General features: G+C 32.4%; 1 protein-coding gene across 1 annotated transcript; it reads right to left on the bottom strand.

The window, feature by feature from the left end:
- LOC123663219 (odorant receptor coreceptor) lies at window positions 1–25,422 on the bottom strand. Its single transcript, XM_045597915.1, is given in 11 exon segments — window positions 1–51; window positions 711–866; window positions 955–1,059; window positions 1,835–1,934; window positions 3,928–4,144; window positions 4,329–4,515; window positions 4,820–4,980; window positions 5,912–6,048; window positions 9,993–10,203; window positions 10,377–10,501; window positions 25,046–25,422. Coding segments are annotated over 11 exon segments (1,752 nt in total). The 5' UTR covers window positions 25,348–25,422.
- Window positions 25,423–26,266: the final 844 nt, after the last annotated feature.

Below are 26,266 nucleotides of genomic sequence, written 5' to 3' on the forward strand. Positions count from 1 at the left end.
TTATTTCAGTTGCACCAATACCATAAAGTACGTCACCACTGCACCCAGCACCTGAATGATAAAAATAGTATTACAATTAGAATATTACTCAGCAGTTTATTGTCTGACTGTAATTCTGAATATATGCTAATTCTGTTTTAAAGACTATTGTGCTCACTACTATATTTATAATAATTTTTAATGAAAATTTATCTAAATTCATATTTAGGCGTAAAGGGAAACGGCGCTTAAGATATCTAAATTGTATTGTACATATGCTACGTGCAAGAATATTAAGGTTTATCAGATAAATAGTTTACTTGATTTAGATATGCTACAATATATATTTCTAAAGTTTAATTTCTAAACGTGAACAACGTAATCATTGTTATAATTGCATAAATTTACTCTAACAGAAACGGCCAAAAACCAATAACAAATAATTTTATAACCCGCTCAAATTAATCAATTAATAATGCTTTGTTCGAAGGAGGCGGTAAACCACCCTTTTGTTTCTTTTGCAAAGAATTTAAAACAATAAATCTTGTTGCTTTCCGAAACCGCAACATAAAGTTCAGATCACATTAAAGTGCGCATCAAAACAAAAAAGCAAAAACCAGTTTTAATTTCCTAAATTCAAATAAAATTAAAAAGTAGTAGTAGTAGTAAAAGTAAACTCTAGAATGGTATAGAAAGAGAAATTAAATACAAGGTACACGTAGCATACTCACAGATGCAAACAAATCCAGAGATACAGTAAAAAACTTAGCGCCGGAAATACTCATGGCCTTTTGACATTGCTGACATACTATCTGTACGAAGGTCTTGGCTTCTTCCGATCCATCATACCATTGGCATGAATAAGCAGCTTCCATTACAGATGAGCTCTGGCAAAATATTGTAAATTGAAATGACATCATATAACATATCAATATGATATCACGTGATAATAGCCTTATTAACTTCAAAGCATACCTCTTCAATAAGCCTGTTTCCGAAGATGCAAAAATGGAATACTTGACCCAAGGTGTAACTCAAATAGCCGACAGTGCTAAAGGCGTACACATTCAAACCATTGATCTAGAAACACAATCATTTTAATAAGTTTATTTACATCTATAAAATAAGGAGTACTAAATAATTTACAAAATTATCATTAAAACTAATAAATGTTTGTTTTACAACAGGGCATGGCACATCATGAGTATCTCAACGTTACAGATGATTACAACCAAGAAACGAAGTGGTGAGTAATAGGGCCAGAAATCGCTTGGAGAATCATAAGTAGGGTCCTTAATAAGCTTGTGATTCTACAGGTATTGGAAGCGTTTATAGGTGACGATAACCATTAACTAGCTTTCGGACTGTATGCTTATTTGATTTTTATATACAACTAGGTCGAAAAACAAGCTTGCGCCTCACACGATGGTAAGCGATTACCGTAGCATATAGACGTATGCAACCCAGAAACATCGCAAGCGCGTTGCCGACTCTACCTCCAATCCCTCTCAAGAGCTCTGGTCACCTTACCCACCGCAGGAACACAACACTGCTTGAAAGCAGTATTATTTAGCTGTGATCTTTTGTAAGATCGAGGTACTTCCTCTGCTCAGTCATGCTGCTCCGAGTTTTAAGCAGGATCGATATCCTGCTGCGCGCTAACCTCAATTGTACTTTAATGATAAAATTAAAGCTATCTCTACCTTATAAATAATTCTAATTCGAAGAAAAAGATTTCGGCATTAGTGCAATCTGGCTTCGAGATTAAAAAAACTTTTGAGTTTAATAAATAAGGTATACTTTATTAGTAAGAGTAATAACTCAAAATATACACATTCGAATTAATATTTTTTACCTTAGTAGCTTGATAAGCCAATAACGTCAGTGTGATTGTCGATACCAACATGTGGAAAAGAAGAGCAGTACCGTATGTATCTCCAATAGAAGACACAAGCCTGAAATATATTATAGGATTAATCAAATGAACTATTCAGCTTAGTAATATCCCAACTAAGTTTATATTTAAGACCTAAAATATAAAACTTAAACTTAATTAGTTTTTTGGATAGAATTTTGTATTTAGCCGTTTAAGTAAATACGCTTCAGCCTGTAATATATCCCACTACTGGGCATAGGCCCTGTTTCCCCGTGTAGGAGAACGATCAGAGCTAAATCCACCACGCTGCTCCAATGAGGGTTGGCGGATATATTCCCCTACTATGAGTAACGATCGCTATCAGGTGTACGTGATAACAACCGGGACCGACGGCTTAACGTGCTCTCTGAGGCATGGTGGGGAGACCCACAAGGACTGCACAAACACCCAGACCGCGGCAAACACCTGTATGGCCAATACAAATGTTTGTCATGTGCGGGGATCGAACCCGCAACCGCCAGCGCAACGGGTAGAATCCATGGCTGTGACCGTATTTATTCGCTTTGTATTATTTATAAAGTAGTTTGTTCTTAATATTAAAGTTAAAACTAGTAATTAAATGAGACAAATGAAATATTTAAAAAAAGGGCATTCAAAGGATACTCAGCTAATTTTGAAGTAAAACTCCAGAATTGTGCACGAATTTAATTTACTTATTATAAATAAAACTAAAAATTTTAAACGAAAAAAAAATTAATTTTATTTAATTTCAGTCTTTTAAGACCTTTATTTTCTGCTAAGTTATTCAGATCTGACTAGTCAAATCCTTCTTTCAGCAATTTGAAAATTTAGCTGCTTTTTGCTTTTATCTTCATATCACACAAATTCAGTTAAAGGTTGTATGCGTTTATATTTTGATAAAGAGCGTTTTGTAATTTAAAGATAATGAAAATATTATTTCGTTTTTGAACTCGTCGAGCGATGTTTTACTACAACGCTTTTTAATTAGACTTTGTTTATTCATTCGTTTGCTCGGATTAATGGGTTTGAATCGTATTGTCTATATTTACTCACTAAAATTAATGAACGGAAGCTCCCAACACAAATTTAAGTTAGTCGGAAGTCGTTATTCTACATAATTATTTCAAATTTAGTAGAATGCCTTGCTAAGTAAATATAAATTTGGAACCACGTAGAAAATGATTATACATTAACAAAAGAAATATTCGATGTTCAAACAACTTTTTTATCCAAAAAACAATGTTTAAAAAAATTCTTAGTGCCTTGCAAAATTACAGGTTTAAGATGAGGAAAAATAAATTAATATAATAATATTCTCGTTCAAGGCAATCGTTTCCTGATTTACAAGATCAATAAAAATGTATTCTAAAAAAGTAACTAAGCAGCGAAGATCTTTTTCCCAAGTGTTTTTTTTTTTCAGAACAATAATTTATTATGGTAAAATAAAGGTCAACGATTGCACCTAAAGCTTTAGGTTTGAAATCGAGCTAAAGGTCAAGTGCTCAATGTTGGAACAATAATTTAGTTTTATAGGAATTAGTTTTATAGCTTTATGATAACTAGTGGTCGCCCAATAGTTGAAATTCGAACATAATTAATTCAAAGTTTGACCATCATAATAAACAAAAGAGTATACATGCGTTTGTATGTCAAATACATGGTACTTTGTGTAATTATTTTTTTTTAATTGATTTAATGTATTTTTTATGCATAATTTAAATAAAATATTAGCTTTTTACACTCCTTCTCTATATAAACTATAAGTGTGCGAAATTACATACACCTCCATCCGCGCAATTTTCGTAAAAAGGGTTCAAAGTTCTTGTTTGTTTGCTTCACGTATTAATATACAGATTCCGTACGTATTTTATCTACTCTATAATACCGTAGTCATAAATAATTTAATGAAAAATAGTCTTATACATTTTGTAACATTGAAGGATTATTGATCAAACCTAGAGTCATCAAAACTTTTTTTTTTTAATAAATAATTTTTACGCCGTTTAATAAAACCGAATACACTAAAAGCTTGTGTTTATTAAAATTTGTACCTTACAATGTGCTTGTGTCTTTCGACCCAATACTTAATCGCTGAACGCGCTAACATTTCTTGCTTCTGAGTCAAACCGTTAGGATTATTATTAATTTGCTGTCCAAAAGTTTGTAGTCTACCTCCAGCCCCACGTAATGTCATACCGAAATCTTGCTGAGTGGAATAAATACCGCGAATATCCATATCAATTGGATCTGGGACCTTTTCCGACTTTTCTGTTAAGGGACAAAAAAATATTAATTTTGGTAGTTTTTGGTCAATATCAAACACGATTTAGTTTATTGATTTTTCAAAATTAATTTGCAAGTTCTTATTAATTAATAAACGAAAATTACCCTCAAATAAATGCTTGACATCGTAATTTTCCCTCCAAGCCTTTGGGGACTTTTTGGCACTTACCTGAAGAAGATACTTTGAACAGTTCCGCTGTATTGGGTCTGTAGGTATCCAATGAAGCGCTAAGTTCCATTAAAGGCTTCATTATCGCCTTCAAATGTTGAAGTTGTTCACATGCGAAGATCAACCACGAGCAGAACATTACGTCCATGAGATTTGCAATTGCCATTGAGAAAAGAAGCCAGTATATCTAAAAAAAGTATACTGTCTACATAATAAACTGTCTACGTAAAAAAAAAATTACTGGACGATGTATGTATCTGCTATAGAGATACAGTTAGAAAAAATGAATATAGGGACGCTAATCATAGTAATATATTTACCATGAAAATATATTTAGCCTTTATTATTTGTACATCTTAATCAATCTTTCTTGAACAACTTAAGGATGGTTTGCTTTGGTATAAGTCGAAATTTGCTTACCATTTTATATATGTATAAAATTATTTTGACCCATACCTTAATTTAATTCATGCGTCAAAGCCTAGACTTACTTGAAACACGAACGCAACGATGTACATAGTACCACTCATGGCGTCAAATGGATACCAGGCTTTGAGAGGTAATCTCGGCACTGGTTCAGTTAGCGTTTCATTTGTCTCTTTATCCACAAGGAAACGGACAGAATCACCGAAAAAGGTTAAAGTGACCCAACCTAAAATAATTATATTATAAATATTTTTCTCTTTTTATTAAAGATAATTATTTTTCCATAGCAACAAGTAAATAGAATGTAGTAATAATAATTTCGCCTATATTTACAAACTCTGTATTTGATATTCGAAACAATACATGTACATATTACATGTACCGAGACAATCGCTTTAATTAGCAAATAATTTAGGCAACACGAAAACTAATTAAAATAAGTAGGTACAGATACTGCGTTATTCTTAGTCGTATTTATAACACGGAAAATAGGGTCACTACAAACTGCGTCAACGGGCTAATCAAAATATATAACATTATATTGATATACTTATACATGTGTGCTGTGTGGCTACGGCACCAAAGAATATAGCCACCCCCTCTCTTCCCGTGGGTATCATAACCGGAGACTAAGGGATAACACAGTTCCACTACCATCTTGAAACTTAAAAAACCGACCGAGGGCGGGATAACCATTTAACTGCTGGCTTTGAAATACACAGGCCGAAGACGGGCAGCAGCATCTTCGGTGTGACAAAGCCAGCCCTGCGGTCACCAACCCGCCTGCCCAGCGTGGTGATTATGGGCAACACAAATGAGTTCACGCCATTTTTGGTGTGAACTTGTGGAGGCTTATGTCCAGCTGTGGACTGCGATTGACTGAAATGACACATGTAAAAATCTACACCGTTAACTAATTTAAAGCAGACAACCACTATTATGCGTTTTTAATATAATTTTCAGTTCAATTTAGAAAAAAATGGCTTCCAATAGTGCAAAATAGCACGAAGGATTCACAACATTTATCACAGAATGGAGACGTTCTCATACGAAATACGGAGGAGATTGATCGGTGAGGTCGAGATTACAACCTCAATAGAATTTTAAAGAACAGAAAAATAATAAAATTTAAATATAATATGATTGTTAATACTTACAAATAACAGAAAAGATTGTCATTCCACAGATAAAATACAGAAGTCTTCTTATCTTGGTGAGAGCAAGTTGGTGGTATCTGGCGTCAGATTCGGTGAACAACGGATGACTGTTTGACTGATTCCACACCGCTAAAGTCCTATTTAAAAATGGAATATTTTTTAAAATATTTTGGGAAAAACGTTTGTAAAATAGTAAGTTTTAATGAAATTGTTTTTATGATTAAGAGAAGAGATATAACAAAAAAAATATATGCTAATAGTGAAGTACATTTTGAAACAGCAATATTCTGTAAATATTATTAATTATTTATTAACGATGACGGCGTTGATCACACACTTTTATTGATACTAGCATTTCATGAAAACTGAATATTACATATTTTAATTTGTAAAATGACGATTCAAAGGTGATTTAGAAACCTACTTAAATAAAGTAAATTTTAATTTTGTCACATACAACTAAATAACATAAAACGCTTTGAGTAATCATTCGAAACAATTTTCATACCCTAGTCACTAATTGGATTGTGTAGGTTTATCTAAATACTAGGTTAATCCAAACTAGAAGGGACTATGCAAGTATACAAGTAACCGATGAATAATTCCACCACCGTAAAATAAAGCTGAAACTATAAAAAAAATTATCGTTATGACAATCTACGTAATTTTTTATTGAAGAGAGACAGTTACAAACTCTTTAACAATATTTGAATCAACTTATACAAAATAGTAACAAAAATCATTTAAAAATAAAGTACACAAATCAATTTATTTAATTTTTTTATTAAAAAAATATATAAAAAAAAGTCCAATTAACGTTTTTTGTGAAAAAGTAAATAGCCGTTAATAGTTTCCAATACACTCGATACCCCTATTGTTAAAAGTTTCCATTAAACGAAGCTTAACTGAAATTCATTAACCAGGATTATCATGCGTAATTATGGCACTACTGAAAATGCAGCCGTTACAAAATAATACAGATAAAACGATTTATTTGAGGCTTGTATATATTTATTTCAAACTAAAGTGTATTCAAAGTATTCTTGACAGAAGAAAAAACAAAAAGTACTAAACATAACATAGATGAAAGCTATTAGTAGTAAGGTACTATTTCTAGTAAAAATATTCAATTGATTTTATTTTTATACAACTAGGTCGGCAAAAAAGCGTACGGCTCACCTGATGGTAGGCGATTACCGTAGTTTATAGACACATGCAATACAATAAGCTTCACAAGCGCATTGTCGACTCTATCCCCATTTCTTCCAGGAGCTCTAGTCACCTTACTCACCACAGGAACACAGCACTACTTTATTGCTTTTATATTATTATTATTTAGCTGTGATCTCCTGTTAGATCGATGTACTTCCCCCAGTCGGGCTGCTCCAGGCATTGAGCAGGTTATTTCCTGGTATGCCATACCTCAGAAATTAGCGCTAATTAACATAATGTGCCACTAGAAATACCAACAGATGCTAAATACCTATTTTTACCAAACCTTGAATTAATATTTCGTTGAAGAAATATAAAAAAAATTGAAGCAAAGTTTTAATCGACAGCATAACCACGTTGAAACTAGCCCGATAACATTTCTTTAAATCATTGCTCCAAATTTTTCGATCTTTTTAAGCCATTAAAGTACAAAGGACTTCTAACCAAATTGATAAGATCAGTCGTTTTTTTTTTTTACTTTTAATGTTAGTTAAGCACAAATTAGAATCACAGCTATATATTTTGAATGAAAGAAGAGAATTTAGAGAAAAATTGTTTTCTACTTACTTATTTGTTAACGTAACGAAATTAAGGTTTAAATTAACTCTTCTGAAGCCATTTACGATGCTACACTTTACAAGTACTTAATTTAGTTTCTAAATTTACATTTGAATAAAAGACACTTCTTAGAGATCGGTGTAATTTCCTTAACGGTTTTTCGTCAACGTTACAAGATAATGTAAATTTTATTGTCATTGCGAATTTAAAAATTTTAATATCACTTATCGCCTTTATGGCGATTGTCAATTTATTAGATTTTAGATTTGTTACAATGTATTTTTATCATAATATATTGTCATAAATATTAAGACTACATTCTTCCCATACTCTCCAAAGTCCTAGAATCCGTTGTTCATAGTCAAATTTATACTCATCTCTCCTCTTACAATTTTTATTTCCTTATCAATCCGGTTTCCGTCCCTCCCACAGCACTGTTAGAGTATTGCTGAATTTGGCGGAGGATGTGCGTTATGCAATGAATCAAACCAAGCTCACTTCCATGATCCTGCTAGACTTTAACAGTGCTTTTAATTCAGTTGATCACGACATTCTTCTTGGTATTCTGCGTGCGTTTAACATTTCACCTGCAGTTATTGACTGGTTTTATACCTATCTTTCTGGACGCTTTATTTTTCTGGCAGCAGTGCGTTACTTTCAACGGCAACACGTCAGATTGGATGGAGCTTACTGCTGGTGTTCCACAAGGTGGCGTCTTATCTCCATTGCTATTTTTTGTGTTCATTAACAATGTTTCTCGTCCTTCCATTCGTATGCAGATGACTTACAAATAAACAGACACTTCCAGTTGACTGAGTTGCGTGAGGCTGTTGAAAATTTAAATAGTGACCTTGTCGCAGTTCAGGACTGAGCTAGGTCTTTTGGTCAGGTAGTCAATTCTGCTAAATTACAAGCTATCATTATTAGAAGTATTCGATTGAGAAGCAGACTTGACTGGGAATTGGTTCCTAAAATCTCGTACACTGGGGCCCCAATTCCTTACTGTGATAAAGTTAGGAATTTAGGGCTCATTATGAATGGAAATTTGTCATTGGCAGCTCATGACAGCGAAGTCAGCAGACGAATACACTACACATTTCACTCTCTCAAGCGTCTCCAATATTTTCCTCCTTTCCAAACCAAAATTTTGCTTGCGTAAACGCTTCTGCTACCTATCCTTGATTATGCTGATGTATGCTATCTGGATGCGACTGAAGAGCTACTTAATAAGTTAAACGACTCCAAAATCTTTCCATAAGGTTCATTTTTGGCCTGTGAAAATGTGATCGCATCACTCACTTTCGTGCTCAGTTAAAATGGCTCCCTATTCGTCTTCGGCGTGATATGCACATCCTTTCCATTCTTTTTAATTAATATCCTTCATGATCCAAATGCTCTATCGTATCTTCGATCCCGATTTCACCTCCTGCCCTCTCCTACTCGTTCTAGGTGCCCTGGCATTACAGCTAAGCTAGACATACCGAAATGTAATACAAAATTTAAGTTAAATTCTTATTCGGTACGCGCCTCCATACTATGGTTAATACTCCCAAGAGTCATTCAAACTAGTCCTTCCCATGTTCTCTTTAAATATAAATTAAAGAAACACTTGCTTTCACTAGCTAATGTGTAATCATCTGTATATTATAGAATATGTATGTATTTACTTATATATTATAGTGAGTATGTATGTATATGTATAAGTGTATTTGTATTTTGGTATGTATCTTTATATGTATTTGTTAATATGTAGTATGTTACATTTTTGTATATATATATATATAAATTTTATTATCTTTTATTTATTTATTTTCTTTATTGTTTTTTTTTTTTTATTTTGATGTCACTGTTTGCCTCGCTATACGAAACACTTACTCATGACTGGGTTGACTGGAAGAAATCTCTTTCAGAGATAAGTCCACCTTTGCTATAAATCTTACTATTATTTTATGTTTTATGCATTTTTGAGTGCAATAAAGTATATAATATATAGTATAAGACTATTGAACACACATGTAATTTTTTATCTTATACGTTCTTAAGTTGACTAGGGTAAAAGGCTCTTAGCACTTAATCTGCATTTGAGACACTTTTCCCGTTATACAATTTTATTATATAAGATAATCTACATATACTTTTTAAACGATATCAGTCAATTAACTGATACTAAAATGCAATCACTAAAAAATAATATGATTGAAAAGCATTATTCCTAACCTTTTTGTATTTCGCTAATTTTTATATCATTCTCATAATAAAATAATATGCCATAATATATCTACTTAAACCGATTTTAAATATAAATAAATACCTATAAAAATTCTTAGACGTGATAGCAAAGAAAGCCAGCTTGATGATTGAGTGGGCAAAGAAGAGTACTGTTATTGTATTAGCGGTTAGCTCGTTAACTTCCTCTGAATACTTGGCCATATTAATTCCCATACAGATGTAGTGGCCAACTATTAAGATCGCGTGGACACTGGCGTAGATCTTGCGAAGAAGAGTGGACATACCAGAATTGTCTGAAAAATTCTTATAATTTTCAGAACTACTCTATTGTGGGTTATATTAATGAAGTACCGTAGTTAAAATTAAAAATGATTACACAAAAAATATAATTTTAATTAAGAGATAACATCATAATTTATTTCGACTATTTTTATCATTTAAATTTTAGTTAGTTTTTTTAACTTACCTGAATGATAATTGAATAAAAAATGCCCTGTCATCTGCATTAATTTGATGTTCGGCATCAAATCGGACACGAGGCCCTGGGTTTTCATTTTGGTCATCATCTACAAGTTTTTTTTAACATCGTTAATGATATATTATTCGTTTCTTAATACAATAACTATACTAAAAGTATCTAACCTTCACAGTTGATACAAATATTAAATATTTCGACCAATTAAATCTTAATTAATTATTTATTATAATTTAAGTAACGCTATTTCATTATTTTAGATTTTTTTTATTTAAATCCAAATTAAATTATTGTTATTTGTTGTAAGCGTCCGGTGTTAACACCATCTGTAGTTCAAATGATCGATTTCGACTGACGTGTATCAATATCAAAGTCACATACACCAATGGGGTTTTATTTTTCGTGAGATATAACATGTGTTTTACCGTGTGACCAGACAGCTTTATCTTGTCTTTAAATATGAATGCCTCTTTCCCTATGGGAGACCTACATTTATTTATAATTAGTGTTTAAAATATAAATTCATTAGCGGATCGATTGCGTTCGCAGCACTGTTCAATGTTTGATTTTAATGTTTGCTTTGGTGTTTGAGTTCAATTTTCAATGTTCTCTTTATTTGTTTTTCATTGTTTACCTTTGACGTTCAATTTTAAATCCATTACATATACCATTTCATTTACACTAAATGCAAACTATGCTTATTTAGTTAATTTAAATTGTCGTCATAATATATCATTACAGCCTATACAGTCCACTGTTGGACATAGGCCTCCACAAGTTTACGCCAAAAATAACGTGAACTCATGTGTTTTGCCCATAGTCACCACGCTGGGCAGGCGGGTTGGTGACCGCAGTACTGGCTTTGTCGCACCGAAGACGCTGCTGCCCGTCTTCGGCCTGTGTATTTCAAAGCCAGCAGTTGGATGGTTATCCCGCCATCGGTCGGCTTCTTAAGTTCCAAGGTGGTTGTGGAAGCTTGTTATCCCTTAGTCGCCTCTTACGACACCCACGGGAAGAGACGGGGTGGCTAAATTCTTTAGTGCCGTAGCCACACAGCACCATAATATATATTTTTGTTATATTTTAACTTTATATATAATAACTTTATATATTTTAAATTTATAAACAACCTTGAGTACATACAAAGTATTTTATTTTTAGAATCCAATTTCACCGAAATATTTCACTGCGGGACATCCAGAGAATTGAATCGTATATCATATTCCTTTGTCTCGTTCAAATAAAAAAATAATAACTATATTTCACTCTTATATTGTCTCTCTATATGCCTCTCAAGGTCGACCCTGAATGAAAGGAATCCCTTTTTATATGTGACAAAGCACAGCGACATCACATAAAAGTATAATGTTAATAAATTATAATAGCTATAACAAAATTATAAAAGTATGACAATAGGCCGGTCTTATCGCTACTTGGCGACTTCTTCTTGATAATCTAAGGGCTCGAAAACTATGAAGCTGAAAGAGGTAGGAGGTATATTAAAAACTTATAATGCAAAGGAACATATTTATATGTATATATGTATATCTAGATTTTTCATGACTAATGCTCTTTTTTTCGTTTTATTCGTGTCCTGGAGCCTTGAAATACTCTACAATATTGGTCTCCAATATTTCTTTTTTGCAAATGCTATTAAGGAATGTCTTACTTTATTTTGTAAATCAGTCTGCGATATTACCTTTTGGGATAGTAACCAAACGTGGGTTTAATTTTATGCCTTAGTATGGGCAAGATTAAGTATAAATTAAAAAAAAAGACTTGCTAATTTTAAATTGAACTTTTTAGAAAAGGAATGGCACGTGTTAAAGTTTTATTAGTTTCGTAGATTCAGGAAGCGTCGACATCGAGTTGGTTAGGAAGTCAATAAAACTTTGAAGACTTCTACAGCCAGTACACGAGCAAACCGAAGTTTTAAACATATAATCCTATTTCTGTTTCAAAGTGAACTTAACCCAATATACCAAGTTCAATTTAAATCGCTCTTTTAAATAGTTTAAAGGCAACTCTAAAATAATCGGTATCAAATTTATTACGTAAGCTAAGACAACCATTAGATACAGAACCTTCAAGTTAATATAAACCGTCAAGTTAATCGAAATCGCGTCTTAAATTTCGTTTTTGTCATCAAACATCAATAGTGGTCTGTAATGTGGTCTGTACCGCGGTGCTGTACCTTACCTTTTCCAAAGATCTCCAATAATATAACGGTCTTGAATATTTTTTTATATCTGTATATTTCAGATGTACATGATACGAAAGAGAGAAAATGATATGTAAAATAAATCTTTATCGTAAGAAAATTATAATATTTATCACTTGTAATAGAAAAAAATTGTCAGTGTCAGATCGTGTCCTAGCTTTTCGAGGCAATTAGGCCTACTACCCTGAAGTTCCAGTATCATAAAATGCTCCCGAATAAGAAACAAATTTGATATTCTACAAAAAAAGGTAGAGGTAACTGAGAGCCAATGGATGTTGTACATTTAATACAAAATAGCCTGGAGTCACATAAGATGTGGATTACCCTGGATTCTTTACTCCAGTATACGGTATTTTTCATTAGATTTATCCATTTTTTTTAAATTTGCGTTTATCATCTTACTCGCTTAAACGCATCAAACTACTCGTAAATCATTTCTAGAAACAGCAACAGCAAAGTAAGCCGTTTATTTTCGTGTAAACTAAAGGTGGTATTCAAATTCAAGTTGAATTAATTTAAACTTAGTATTATTGTCTAAAAATCTCCTTATTAGATATGAACGGTGTAATATTAACACATACATTATTTGTAACTATAAGGATAATTTTAATAGGACAAAGCACAATTTTAGTTACATTTCATTATTTTATATATTATAAATGGCCAGAGATTCGCACGTATGAGTAATCGACTAGCTCTACTAGTGTCAGCCAGGGCAAACCCTTAATCCACTGCGTTTCATCTGATCCGTTGACTTTATAGTGACGGGGTGAATTGACTTTTACTGGAAGCATTTATATATTGTCGGTTTATTAATTCATTACCCTGTAATATAATTTAATAAGAGCAATCACTAGAAAACCTTTGAACTAGACAATTAAGAGAGTAGCAAACTACAGAAATATGCTAATCGGACGAAGTATGTACTTAAGTACATGCACACACATGTTAGAATGCAATACAGCTACATACTCGTATAATCAACACTGTACTGAAACTTACGTGTAATACACACATACATTTAGACAACAATATAATACGAAGAAATCTTTCAAAATTACTCCCACGCGTCGCATGTCACGTAGGACCTCAACGTATTTCAGGAATTTAATTTCCATCCTTTGTAAGGAAACGAAGCCTATTTCTCATGCTCACTCCTGATTTAATTTGCGAATTTCTCTCGTAAAAGAAGTGAATGAAATGTTATGAAATATTTAGAAAGATGGTTGGAAGTTACAAACAGTATTAATGTATGTTTAGTATGTTTATTAATCTGATTGTTATTTACATTGTACTAGCCTTTACCAGCGGCTTCGCTCTTACTAACTGAATACCTACAAAAATATTCTTTAAATTTGGGACCTCTTTGTGCACCGCACTAATGATTCGAATTTTGAGTGCTAAAACCACAACGCTGCTCGAAAAGCTCGCACCCGATAAGACTACATAGAACATACCATTCAAAAACACATCGCTTAAGTTAGTAAGTATACTCCAATAATTGTTAGGTAATGTCAGTTTGCCACTATTAGTGGTTGAATTTAAAAATGCTGAAATATCCATTTATATGTATATTTCGGATCAAAAGCCCTAGGATAAAGTACCATGCTTCTAACTCCAGAAATAACGGATTGCCGTACTAACCTGTATCGAATTGTCAATCCCTATACACCTCTTAGATAAAGTATTTCCATAAAGTTGGTAAAGATATTCATTTACTTTAATCAGTAGTCACAAATCTAAGTTAAATTTTTTCTGACTTCAAAAATGATTTCATACAAATTTTCAATACCCATTTCACTCCTCCATAAATAGAATTTCTAATAACTCTTCCTTAAAAAGTGCGTTGGCACCACATAGATTTATTAGTTTATATTTTTTGTTATTGAAACGCTTAAACTTCCCATATGCTCCTCACCTTTCCCCTTCTCACCGGTACCTTTGCCTGAAGGAAGAAAGGGAAAACGCATAGCGAAGCATCGATGAAAAAAAATACTAATAAAGTAGCAAGATAGACAACGTCTGTCGATCCTACTAGCATGAAATAGAATGAACTATCTATCAACAACAAAGTCTTAATTTGTCAAAACCTTATATTATTAGTTTTTATTTTAGATTATATTATTAGTTTTTATTTTCTCTTTATTTTTTTGTAAAGCATAAGGTCCCGTTCTCGTAAGTTCTACTTAGTACATTTAAAAAATTTGTAATATTCAAAGTTAACAAAGTGCTAATGTTATCCTATCAAAAATAGGTTTTAATATTGCGATGAATTATTTTGCAGGGCAATTTAAAAAAAAATAACTAAAACACATTTCATGGTAGACATAAATTTGAGGGGAAAATGTACTAAAATTTCATTTCTAGGCTATAGTCTTCCTCGCTAACGGGACTGTTTATCACAGAAAAAAATCATTTCGAACCAGCTCCTGAAATGGTGTGATCAAACAAGTAAACAAACTTTTCAGCCTTTTAATATTAGTATAGACACTCGTATAATATACACAATTTATATCGTTTATTCTAAATATTTTGTTATTTTGAAAAAATCTGCCAGAATATAATGAAAGTATATAATTTATATATAACTTGAATATATTTTATGTTCAGAAACATTTTTTTTATCAAACTCAATTTTATCTCCTGTACATGTTTTCGTAGTCATTTTATTTTACGAGAAATAAATACTGTGTTTACTGGTTCTAACGAATGTACAATCTTCTTCAATCCAATAACAACCGTACGTCCCGCATTTTAAGGTACAAAATCATTTGTAAAAATTGCACTTCACTTAATTTTGAAACTAACGTTCAGCAACATCACGAGGACCCAACAACCCATAGGGAATTATTTGCTCATCCTCTTAATAAGTTGTTTACTTTACTAGAGGACTGCATTTCTGGATGTAATGCTTTTACCGGACAATTTTATCTTTATACTGTTCCCAGTAGTCTGTGAGTGTCTCTTTTTGTATTAGCCTTCGTATTACCTTCAATAATGTGTTAATGAGAAATATAAGAGCGTAAATCTGTCAGCTGATTCATTCCAGGCCAAGGTCTCAGGTTTCACTGTTTTTCATTTCGCTACATTTTCAAGGAATACGTTTAATTCGTTATAAATAAACAAATTATGCTATATATAATAAATTATAATGTACATACGTGTAATATAATGAACTTTAAATTTTCGTTTTTTAAATAAGCATAAAAATAAAGTAGGTGTTCCAAGGCTCAGTTCCTCGAATGAATATATGATGAGTTTGGCGTAATATCCTCAACCGTACCTACGTAAAACTCAAGGCTGTTTACAATAATCGACTATTATTTTTTAGTTAATAGTGTTCTTAATTTAAATATATAATAATCACCTACACGCGAACTGAAATACTGAGCTTACTAAAAAAGCTTTTAAGGCGCTGATGTAAAAACTTTACTGGCCAGTTACAACGACCATCACGCAAGTAGCATGATTATTTGAAATGCCTGTAACTTAATTTAAAAGTATATTCTCACTGAAACTTTAATTTAAACTACCAAACAATACATCTGTAAAAATATTTTTAAATGACTTCAAAAAATGCAGAGGTTTCTCCATTCGACTATACAATATATATATATATATATATATATATATATATATATATATATATATATATATATATGTGTGTGTGTGTGTGTGTGTGTGTGCGTTTTCGCGGATAACTTCATATTTTAAGAACCCAAGAAGGAGATATTCCCAGAGTGGTAGATGGTGGTACCATGATACAAAAATCGATCGAGAAAACCAGAATCTGATGATTCTAAAATCTATACTTAAAGTTGATGCTCTTACTTCTTCTGCTCTGACTTTAAATAAGACCAAACGAAACCCAACACTTTGCGATTAAAAAAAAATATCATCGAAATCGATCCAACCATTCAAAACATCTAAAGTAAAATACACAAAAAAGAGACAAACGAATTGAGAACCTCCTTCTTTTTTGGAAGTCGGTTAAAAATGGGATAAACGATTGAGTGCCATATAAAATCCATTCATTTGTTAATAAAATTACTCATAAATACCGTGCGTGTGTCTGAGAGGTCGTTATAAAAATAAATTTTCAAACATATATGTGCATCGAAAAGTGACATTGAAGGTTAGAAGACGATTTAGAATGGTCATTTGAATCATTCATAGAAATACTTGAAGTTTTGTAGAATACATCATTGTATTTATCTGTCCCAGTGGAATAATGTTTATTTTTCTGGTACACTAAATTATTATTCGAGAGATTGTGATGAAATTTGATTCTCGTAGATAAGCGAAGGCATTATGTAAGATTTTTATGTGATTTTTTTTTACAAAATCGACTTACGCTGACTTTAACTTGTGAGATCAATGTAGACGTAAATTTTATACCATGAAAATTGCCGCAACCAGCGGCCCTATATGCCTTCCTAAATTGTCCTCCATCAATTATTATTTTTGAGTGCTAATATACTCCCTCGGAGAGGCACTCACGCTCTCCGAAGAGGCTACGCAGGTGTTATACAGCCTTAGTCGCTTTTTACTACATCGTAGGCCCTATTCTACTCTGCCAGGAAGCACACGGAATTTATTTTATTATTGTTATATCTATACAAATAAATAAAATTGGAGTGTCTATTTGTAATATTAAAATAACTAGGCTACTTTTATTTTAGAAATATTTTTATTTTATAACTCTGCGAGCCGAACAATATTTTTTTTTAATTCCACGCGGATGAAGTCGTGGGCACAGCTAGTATAATATACAGAATATAGATACTGCACTCAGAATACAGAGATACTACATAATAAGCTATGCACATAGTGCAATAGAGAAATTGCATTCCACTCAATCTATTGTACACGCTTCAGCCTGTAATATCCCACTGCTGGGCATAGGCCTCTTTATCCATGTAGGATAAGGATCAGAGCTTAATTCCCCGCACTGCTCCAATACGGGTTGGTTGCATTCCCTACTATGGGGACGACGGCTTAACGTGCTTTCCGAGGCACGGTGGGGAGACCCACAAGGACTGCACAAACACCCAGACCACAGACAACATCATAGTGTTCAATAACTAATAAATGCAAAAACAAATGTCTGCAAGACGTCTTAATAAATTCATTAATATTGTTAAAATTAATCGATATCAGCTAATATTTCTATACACGAACGAAAAATATTTTTCTACAAGCTTTATCTTTAAGTAATGTTTTATAGTGTAGCCTACACTTATCTTAAGTGAACGTCCCCACGTTTTTCTTAAACCTCGAGTTACATTTCCCTTTGTGCCAGGTATTAACATGGCGAATTCCAGTCACGTCTGTCTCTAAAACTTGTGTGTGAACGCGTGCCTCTAATGTCAAGCTTGATCTAAAAAGAAGAAATTGTATGGTACAGTTAATACGAGATTGTATTTTATTGCTGTGTGGCGTGTGTGTAACACTAATTTTGTATACAACCGAAGCTCAATCAAATCTCAAATCTCCGTCAAAAAGAAATAAAAACAAATAAATAAATATTTTTAAATCACACTAGAGCAAATCAAAAGAAATTCCTTAAAAAACACTTGAATACAACATGGTATTTTTTACTGAAAATACGTCAATACATAAAAGGCTGTATATTACCTATTATTACGATAAATTTTAAAATGTACTAAACACTACATACCAATTAAGTTAAATGGTGGCACACGTGTTCCGTCAAGGTTTGATACCGATCAAAAATAGGTAAGTGGAAGGTGTTTTCCTATTTGTCAATGAACTTTATTAACACTTGTTTTGTTTTCCATCTCCAGTCAGTTTAGTTTTTTCAGTTTTTAAATGTAATGTCTTGCGTTTTCAGCGTGTAAACTCCACTTCTACTGGTAACATCTTTTGCGTATAAATTTGTAGAAAGTACATTTAAGTAAAATGATTACCTATAAATTTTACGTAGATTTCATAATAAGCCTTGGTCACCTTACTCATCTACAGGAACACAACACTGCTTGAAAACAGTATTATTTAGCTGCGATCTTCTCTAAGGTCGAGGTACACAGTCGGGCTGCTCCATATTTTGAGCAGGAAATTTCCTGCTGTGCTCTACCTCAAATAACAATTTTCAAAAAAGGAATGCAATATAATCAAAACAAAATTAAGTGTTTATTGAAAATTTAACGCTATTTATTAATTAATGTGATTGCTTTATTTAAAACGTTTATCTTTCTTATGAAAAACTTGTAACAGTCACAACCACTCCTTCATGTCTTGATGTTACGACAGTTTTTTTTAAAATATGAATTCATAAATTAAATTAATTAGATTATTTTTATATATTGAAGAAATTGACCTAAGAAAGAACTGTTTTAAATATATATATATTTTCATGGTACTTGTTCTATACAATTAAGTATCTCTTGACGGTTGCGCCATCTGTTTTAATTTTAAATAAATTCTTGACAACGTCAGGCATTGACAAGTTTATCAGACATTTTAGGTTTTAAGAAGCTAATTCTTAGATTTAACAGTAGCTGGCAGTGCAGTTCATATAATTTTTGATTTGAGGAAAAATAGTCTTTCTCTTTAAACGGGCTTCCCAATTGAGAGGAAATTTTTCAATTCGAACCGGTAGTTCTTGAGATTAGCGCGTTAAAACAAGAAAACTAACAAAATTTTCAGGCTTATAATATCAGAATTGAATTATCGATCTTTTCTTTAATTAAGTTATTTCTTTATTTGTCATTTATTCCTTTTTTTTATTACTACTACCTCAGTTAACGTAGTCAGTAAGTTAAAGCTGATAGCTTGAAATATTTAAGTAGATAGCTTAATATAATTTCCTTAGCTTACACAAAATAAATTTCTGAACAAACTTATTAAATATTTAACAAACAATACCTACCTTAATCTTTTTTTAATAATGACATTATTTTACATTTTTTAAATCTAAAATATACCTATGTTATGATATATCTTGTAGATTCGAAACCTTTATATAAATACGTTTTTTAATTTTAAATGTGTGTATAGGAAACCCATGAACATTTTGTAATGGATTTTTTTTCCGTCTATTTTCCAATGTTTTTAATAGTTATTCTGATATTCGGGACGGAGACAAATATAAATGTGTGTGATTACACAAAGAGAAAACAGATATAGTTTAAATAAAGAGCATTGCTCGTTGGCTAGTATTCAATTAAAAATAAAATAACGACAGCTTCTATATACATTCCATTTCAGATACACGTTTGGGACAGTTCGCACGTCTCTGTAAAAAATAAACCACAAATATCTCGTTGATTGTAATCAAATCTCAAAAGACATACATATATACAATTTGAAGACAAATAGCTGTACAAAATTTTAAGTGCAATAAAGAATATAATATAAATCTCAAGTGCTGAATCTTAACCTAATTCAAAGGACACTGATATAAAAACCATGGAGTTCACAGCTCGTGAAAAACAAGAAAATGAAAAACAAATTTCACCAATCGAACAACCTTCTAATGAAGAAGTTGTAGAAGAAAATATCAAACCACCGAAACGAGTCACAGAACCGGAAAGCATAATAGCATATGGAGGCTGTCCAGCAGGCTTTTTTAGAGCTGGAATTGTTTGTGTTCCCGCAGATACAAATGGCGGTAATCGCGAAAATAAAGTAATAAATGACACAGAAATAGAGGAAACAATAGAGTTTGGAAATTAGTGTTTTATTGATTAGATTAGGACATTTATGCGTCAGGTTTAACAGTGAAGTAGTGAAAATAACTATAAAATATATATGCCTTGGCTATGCCTATATGCCTATGTATTACCAAAATGAAAATTAAATTTTTCACTAAACAGCTTTGATTTCTGTGTTTAATATCAGAATTTTTTTATATAAGAAATGTGTTCCCAGGGGATAAGATTTTATACATATCACATACACATACTTGTTATATGTTACATGTGTATGTGTTGTATACAGTGTTTTATGTTTTTTTATTTTGTATTTGTATTAGTTATGCATAATTAAAAGAAAAATATTAGCATTCTAGACTCCTTATGGTCCTAGCGGCCTCGACAGTATCACCGGGGTGGCCAGGTATTGAGACCCAGCCGTGAAAGAAAGAGTGGAGCCCTTTAACTCGTTCAGCCAGCGTTTGCAATGTAAGCGCAAAAAAGTGTTTATTTACGACATCACATCGACATCGACATCACCTCTAAAATTATCAGTGTTTCTCTGATATAATATGCACGTATTATACATATTAACCTTTCTATTGCATCAGTCTATTTAATAAAAAAAAATGCATCAAAATCAGTTGCGTAGTTTTAAAGATCTAAGCATACATAGGGACAGACAGCGGGAAGCGACTTTGTTTTATTAATTAGGGATTACGGATAAGTGTGCGAAATTTCATACTTCTCGGTCCGTGCGATTTTCGTAAAAAGGGGTACAAAGTTTTTGCTTCACACAATAATATATAGATATACTAGCTGTGCCCGCGACTTCATCCGTGTGGTGTTTAATAAAATAATTATTGTTCAGTTCGCAAGAGTTACAAAATATAAAAAAAGTAAAGTGGGAGTAGCCTAAGTGACTCCTTATTACATTAGCTATCTGCGTGTAAGTCCCGTCAAAATCGGTCCAGCCGTTTCAGAGATTAGCCGGAACAAACAGACAGACCGACAGACAAAAATAATAAAAAATGTTATTTTGGTATATGTACCGTATATACATATGAATTTAGTTAAAAGCTGTTATTTTAATATTACAAACAGACAGTCCAATTTTATTTATTTGTATAGATGTGTAAATAAATAAATGTCATAAATTCATACAAATGTTTACGTTACCAATCAACTACAAAAAATATATCTATCTAGTATAAGGAAAAATATTGAACGAATGAAAACCGTCAAGTGTTCCTGGTTAAACAAGGTTTAATTAAAATTACTGTTTTATATAAAAACCATTTTAATCATATATTAACAAATATATCACATTTAACTTTAAGGAAGCTTTTGCACGAATACCTAATAAACTAATGTCGCTAAGACTGCTAGATGGCCACTTATATTAATTCCGACGTTATGTTGATTCATGTTTTGACACACAAGACACCACGCCATTTATACCCAAGCGGACATTTTCCTGATGTTATACCAAATTTATTCACCAAATTAGGTACGAAATTAGGATCAGGTAACGCCTTTTCCGGTGCAGTATTTGATGCTGGTTGATCGTCTCTCATCATTAGTAGAATCTTTCCAAGATATTCCGAGGAGGAGTCTCTATCGGGCACGAACTTCAAGGTAAATTCTCCAGATTTTAATGGAATCTCTTCATATTTAATCACTTTACACTCTCGATTCTCAAACGTTTGCAAGAACAAGGCAAGCACAATGAAATAACTTGTCGTTACGAACATGTTGACTGGTGATGGTGACGGTTACAAATATTAATTTGTTCGTTATATCGACCTTATATACTGGGCTTATGACTCGAACACTAACCGCATTTACGTTGTTTTCATTGATTCACACATCACACCTAATTAATTACTTCAACGACACAATTCTTGTACTTAAAGTACCTAATTGTGTTCTGCGTCACGATATGACTCGTTACTACCATATTAGGGGAGTTATTTAACATAACTGTTATTCGATTTCAGTCAAAGTACATTAATCGATAATTTTTTTTTTTTTTTTTACTTACCTTTCTTCACTTTTATCTTTCTACCAGCGCAAAGTTTATCGTAACGTTGGCTATTGCTTTCGGCTCTTTTTAACTCGTTCAGACAAAATGAGAATTTGTCTTATCCCTATGGTTTTCCTAGAATCGCCAGTATATAAAGAAACGTCGGGCATCGAACATTCGCAAAAGTTGTTTCATTATAATGAGTAAAATTCGCGTAAATATTAGAAAACAATAATATATAAAGTAGTTCAATATTTGAAAAAAAAATGTTTACCTCTCATATTAAAGAACACTTTCATCTTATTTACTTTATTCATCAATAAAAAATATTAATAAATAAGTTTCTTATTTGTGTCCGATCTATCTTTGTCCCAAGTATTTCACAACATTAAGCTAACGTTTTTATTAATAATTAAAATGAATAAGTTTTTAATAAAAATTACATTTCTATGCGTCAGAAGATTTCTGTCGAACGAATACGAGTATTTTGTGAAAAATCTATACTAATATTATAAAGCTGAAGAGTTTGCATGTTTGCTAGAACGTGCTAATTTTAGGATCTACTTAGATAGCCCATTTATCGAGGAAGGCTATAGGCTACATATCATCACGCTAAGACCAATAAGACCAAAGCATCAATGAAGAATGTTTCAAAATCGGGTTTTTTTTCCTTTTTAGAGCTTCCCCAGCTAGCCCAAAGTATCTATTCTACGCGGACGAAGTCGCGGGCAAAAGCTAGTAATTCATAAATGTGTTTATATATTTTTAGGTTTTCGGGTTTTTTTTCCTTGTTAGAACTCCCCCAGCTAGCCCAAAGTAATTATTCCACGCGGACGAAGTCGCGGGCAGAAGCTAGTAATTTATAAATGTATTTATATTTTTTAGTTAATTTTGTCATTTCAAATTTATACCTTTGAACAAACACACACAAATACCAATATCTGTATTTTTATATTTATTTTTTACACGCTTGAGGAAGTATGAAAACTAGAAGAATATGAAGTGAGAAATGCCAACATAAATCTGATATAAATTTAAACCATAAAAAAAAAATGATTAAGTCAGAAATGTTTGAAAAGTAACCAATCTACATTTACGACGTAACAGTAAAATGATTAAGAGGAAAGGGTTTTTACAACCGTTTTACAAGAAGACCTTTGCTTTAAAATTATACAACGATTTCCATTAATTTTTTTCCAAAAAAAACGTGGCTTTAACTAATAGTAGTTTATATTACGATATAAATTATAGCAGTAAGCTGCTTTGAATTTTTACGTTCTACAGTTTATATTTCATAATGAGGAAATCTCGGAAGGAAAGGAAATCTTAACTGAGGTAGGGCACCGCAGGAATTTCCTGCTCAAAATATGGAGCAGCCCGACTGGGGAGTACCTCGACCTTACAGAAGATCACAGCAAAATAGCACTGTTTTCAAGCAGTATTGTGTTCCTGTTGGTGAGTAAGGTGACCACAGCTCCTGGGGGATTGGGGATTGGGTCGGCAACGCGCTTGCGATGCTTCTGCTGTTGCAGGCGTCTATAAGCTACGGTAATCGCTTACCACCAGGTGAGCCGTACGCTTGTTTGCCGACCTAGTGACATAAAAAAAAATCGGATTTTTTCGCGATTTAGTAAATTTTGTAAACGCCCGACGTTTCAGATACTTTACAGCAACCGTGGTCACGGGAGGATTTATATTTCATATTTAACTCAAACTTCCCTGTCAATAAATATTTAATTTGGGCCTTTTTGAAAGCACTTTTGATTATAAGTGACGCTGCCGGATCAGTTCGGCATAAAGCTAAAATAAACTTACCACGGACATTTATGACTTGAGATTCCTGCCCATTACTGAAATGGGCCAGTAATCTCAAGATGTGCATTACGTGTCGGGCTCTAGGGACATATAACGATTACAAACGCCAAAAAAAGACAAATATTTGAATGTCCTACTTAAAATTTTTGTTTTAATTTATTGTTTAGAAGAAATTGTTGTTTAGTGATGAAACTGCCTGTTGTAGATTGATATTTTTTATTTGCATAAATAACCCTACCGCACTTTTGAGAGTTTGTGTGTGAGCATGTGCGTATACTCATCTGTCTGTGTGTGTGATTAAGTGTTGATCATAAGTAATCATTTTTCCAATGTGGCAATCAAATTTGCGACCGTAATTGCAACATACAGTGCAGTGAACGCTGCGCCAACGCGTCGTCAAAATAGGGATGCCCAAAAAAGTAATTAATATATTAATATCGTAACGACATTATCGAATCCTTTTCTATCAATATATACGACATTTTTCCTATTTTGAAAATGATAAAATTATATAGATGAAATGATAACTATTTAGTCTACTCTCTTAGCCCTTTGTTTACTATAATTCAGACAAAGACGCATAATAAGCATAAAATTTAAAAACGATTAAGGAATTTGTCAAAAATTAAACATACATGTGTATTACAATAAAAATAAATAAAAACGTAATTTAATTAGAGTTCCATTTTATTTTTCACTTTTTTTAAAAACATCTTTACTTTTTTTAAACATAATTCATTAACAATATTGAAACAAACAAACAACCATTACAGTTTCATTCAAACAAAGTTATTTCAATATCTAAAGCAGCAAAATATCACAAAAATATACATCATAATAAATAAACCACACATAAATATTACAAACAAATTAGGTACATCACAGTGAAAATCACGTATTTTCGAATATTCCTTAAATGCAAACTGGTCCTCGTCTCACAGTACCTTTAGGGCATTTCGAATTAGCAATACCAAGTCTGTCCTTGAAGTCAGGTACAAAATCACTAGCTGGCGCCACAAATTTCTCGGCGAGACTGGGTTGTGATATTTTATCGACTTTTTTCTTATGGGCCATTAAGATTTTTATCGTTGCCGCTGAGTCGCCATCACTGTCTTCTTTCAAGACTATCTTCATAATAACGTCTTTACTCAAAGGTATTTCTTGCATTTTAATCACTGCACATTCGATATTTATAATAAGAATGAGCAAGAGCGCAACATTCAAACAAATTGTCACTTGAGACATTTTTGTCTTGGTTCTATTTACTGTTGCTTTGTGACTGGTTGTGTGAACACCGAGAGGCGATTTGTGTTTAGTATCAACAACGGTATGTATTTATACTCTTAAGTTGCTTTAAGTTTGTGAGCCAGTTTTCCTATTACGTTAACTCAGATACCTGGGGGGATCAACTGTGATTCATAAGGACGTCACCGTTATGCGTGTATTGCGCAAGGAGTTAGTTAATATCAAATATAATAGTGTTATAATTTATTACATTGCTAAATTTTCGTTGAATGTAGTTAATTTTAATATCTATCGGTTTCATAGCTCGTTTAGTATATAGTAAATAAAGTTTTCCTTCTCCAGGACCCTGATGATTTTGAGCCAGGTGAGCCAAGAAAGGCCAAATAAATAATAAATATCTTATAGTATATATATATAATATTTATTATTAATTTATTATATATTTATTTGTTGGTTTCCGAGCAGTCATTACACTAAAACATTCATAACAAAATGGAAAATCCATTATAATTGATCTTAAAGTGCACAACTCTGGTAACTGTAGGTAAACACCACATGCATATAATTAAACACAATTCGCTATAGCATAGGCCTCTTTCTCCATGTAGGAGAAGGACTGAAGCTTGATCCGCCACGCTGCTGCGTTGCGGGCTGGCGGGTGTATTCTACAATGAGTGACGATCGCTATCAGGTGTTATGACAACAACCGGGAACGACAGCATAACGTCTCTTCGAGGCACGGTGAGGAGTCCCGCAAGGACAGACGTCCAAACCGGAGAGATGGCCATTGGCCATTTTTTTGTCTAATTTTTTTTTTTTTTATTTTAATTTTATTATTTATTATTAAAATAAATATACAATTGAGTATTTTGTAAATATTTCAAGTGCCTACCTGCTGCCGTTTATTGATATCGAGCAA

This window comes from Melitaea cinxia, chromosome 20 (genome assembly GCF_905220565.1).
Source record: "Melitaea cinxia chromosome 20, ilMelCinx1.1, whole genome shotgun sequence".
NCBI classification, from domain to species: Eukaryota; Metazoa; Arthropoda; class Insecta; order Lepidoptera; family Nymphalidae; genus Melitaea; species Melitaea cinxia.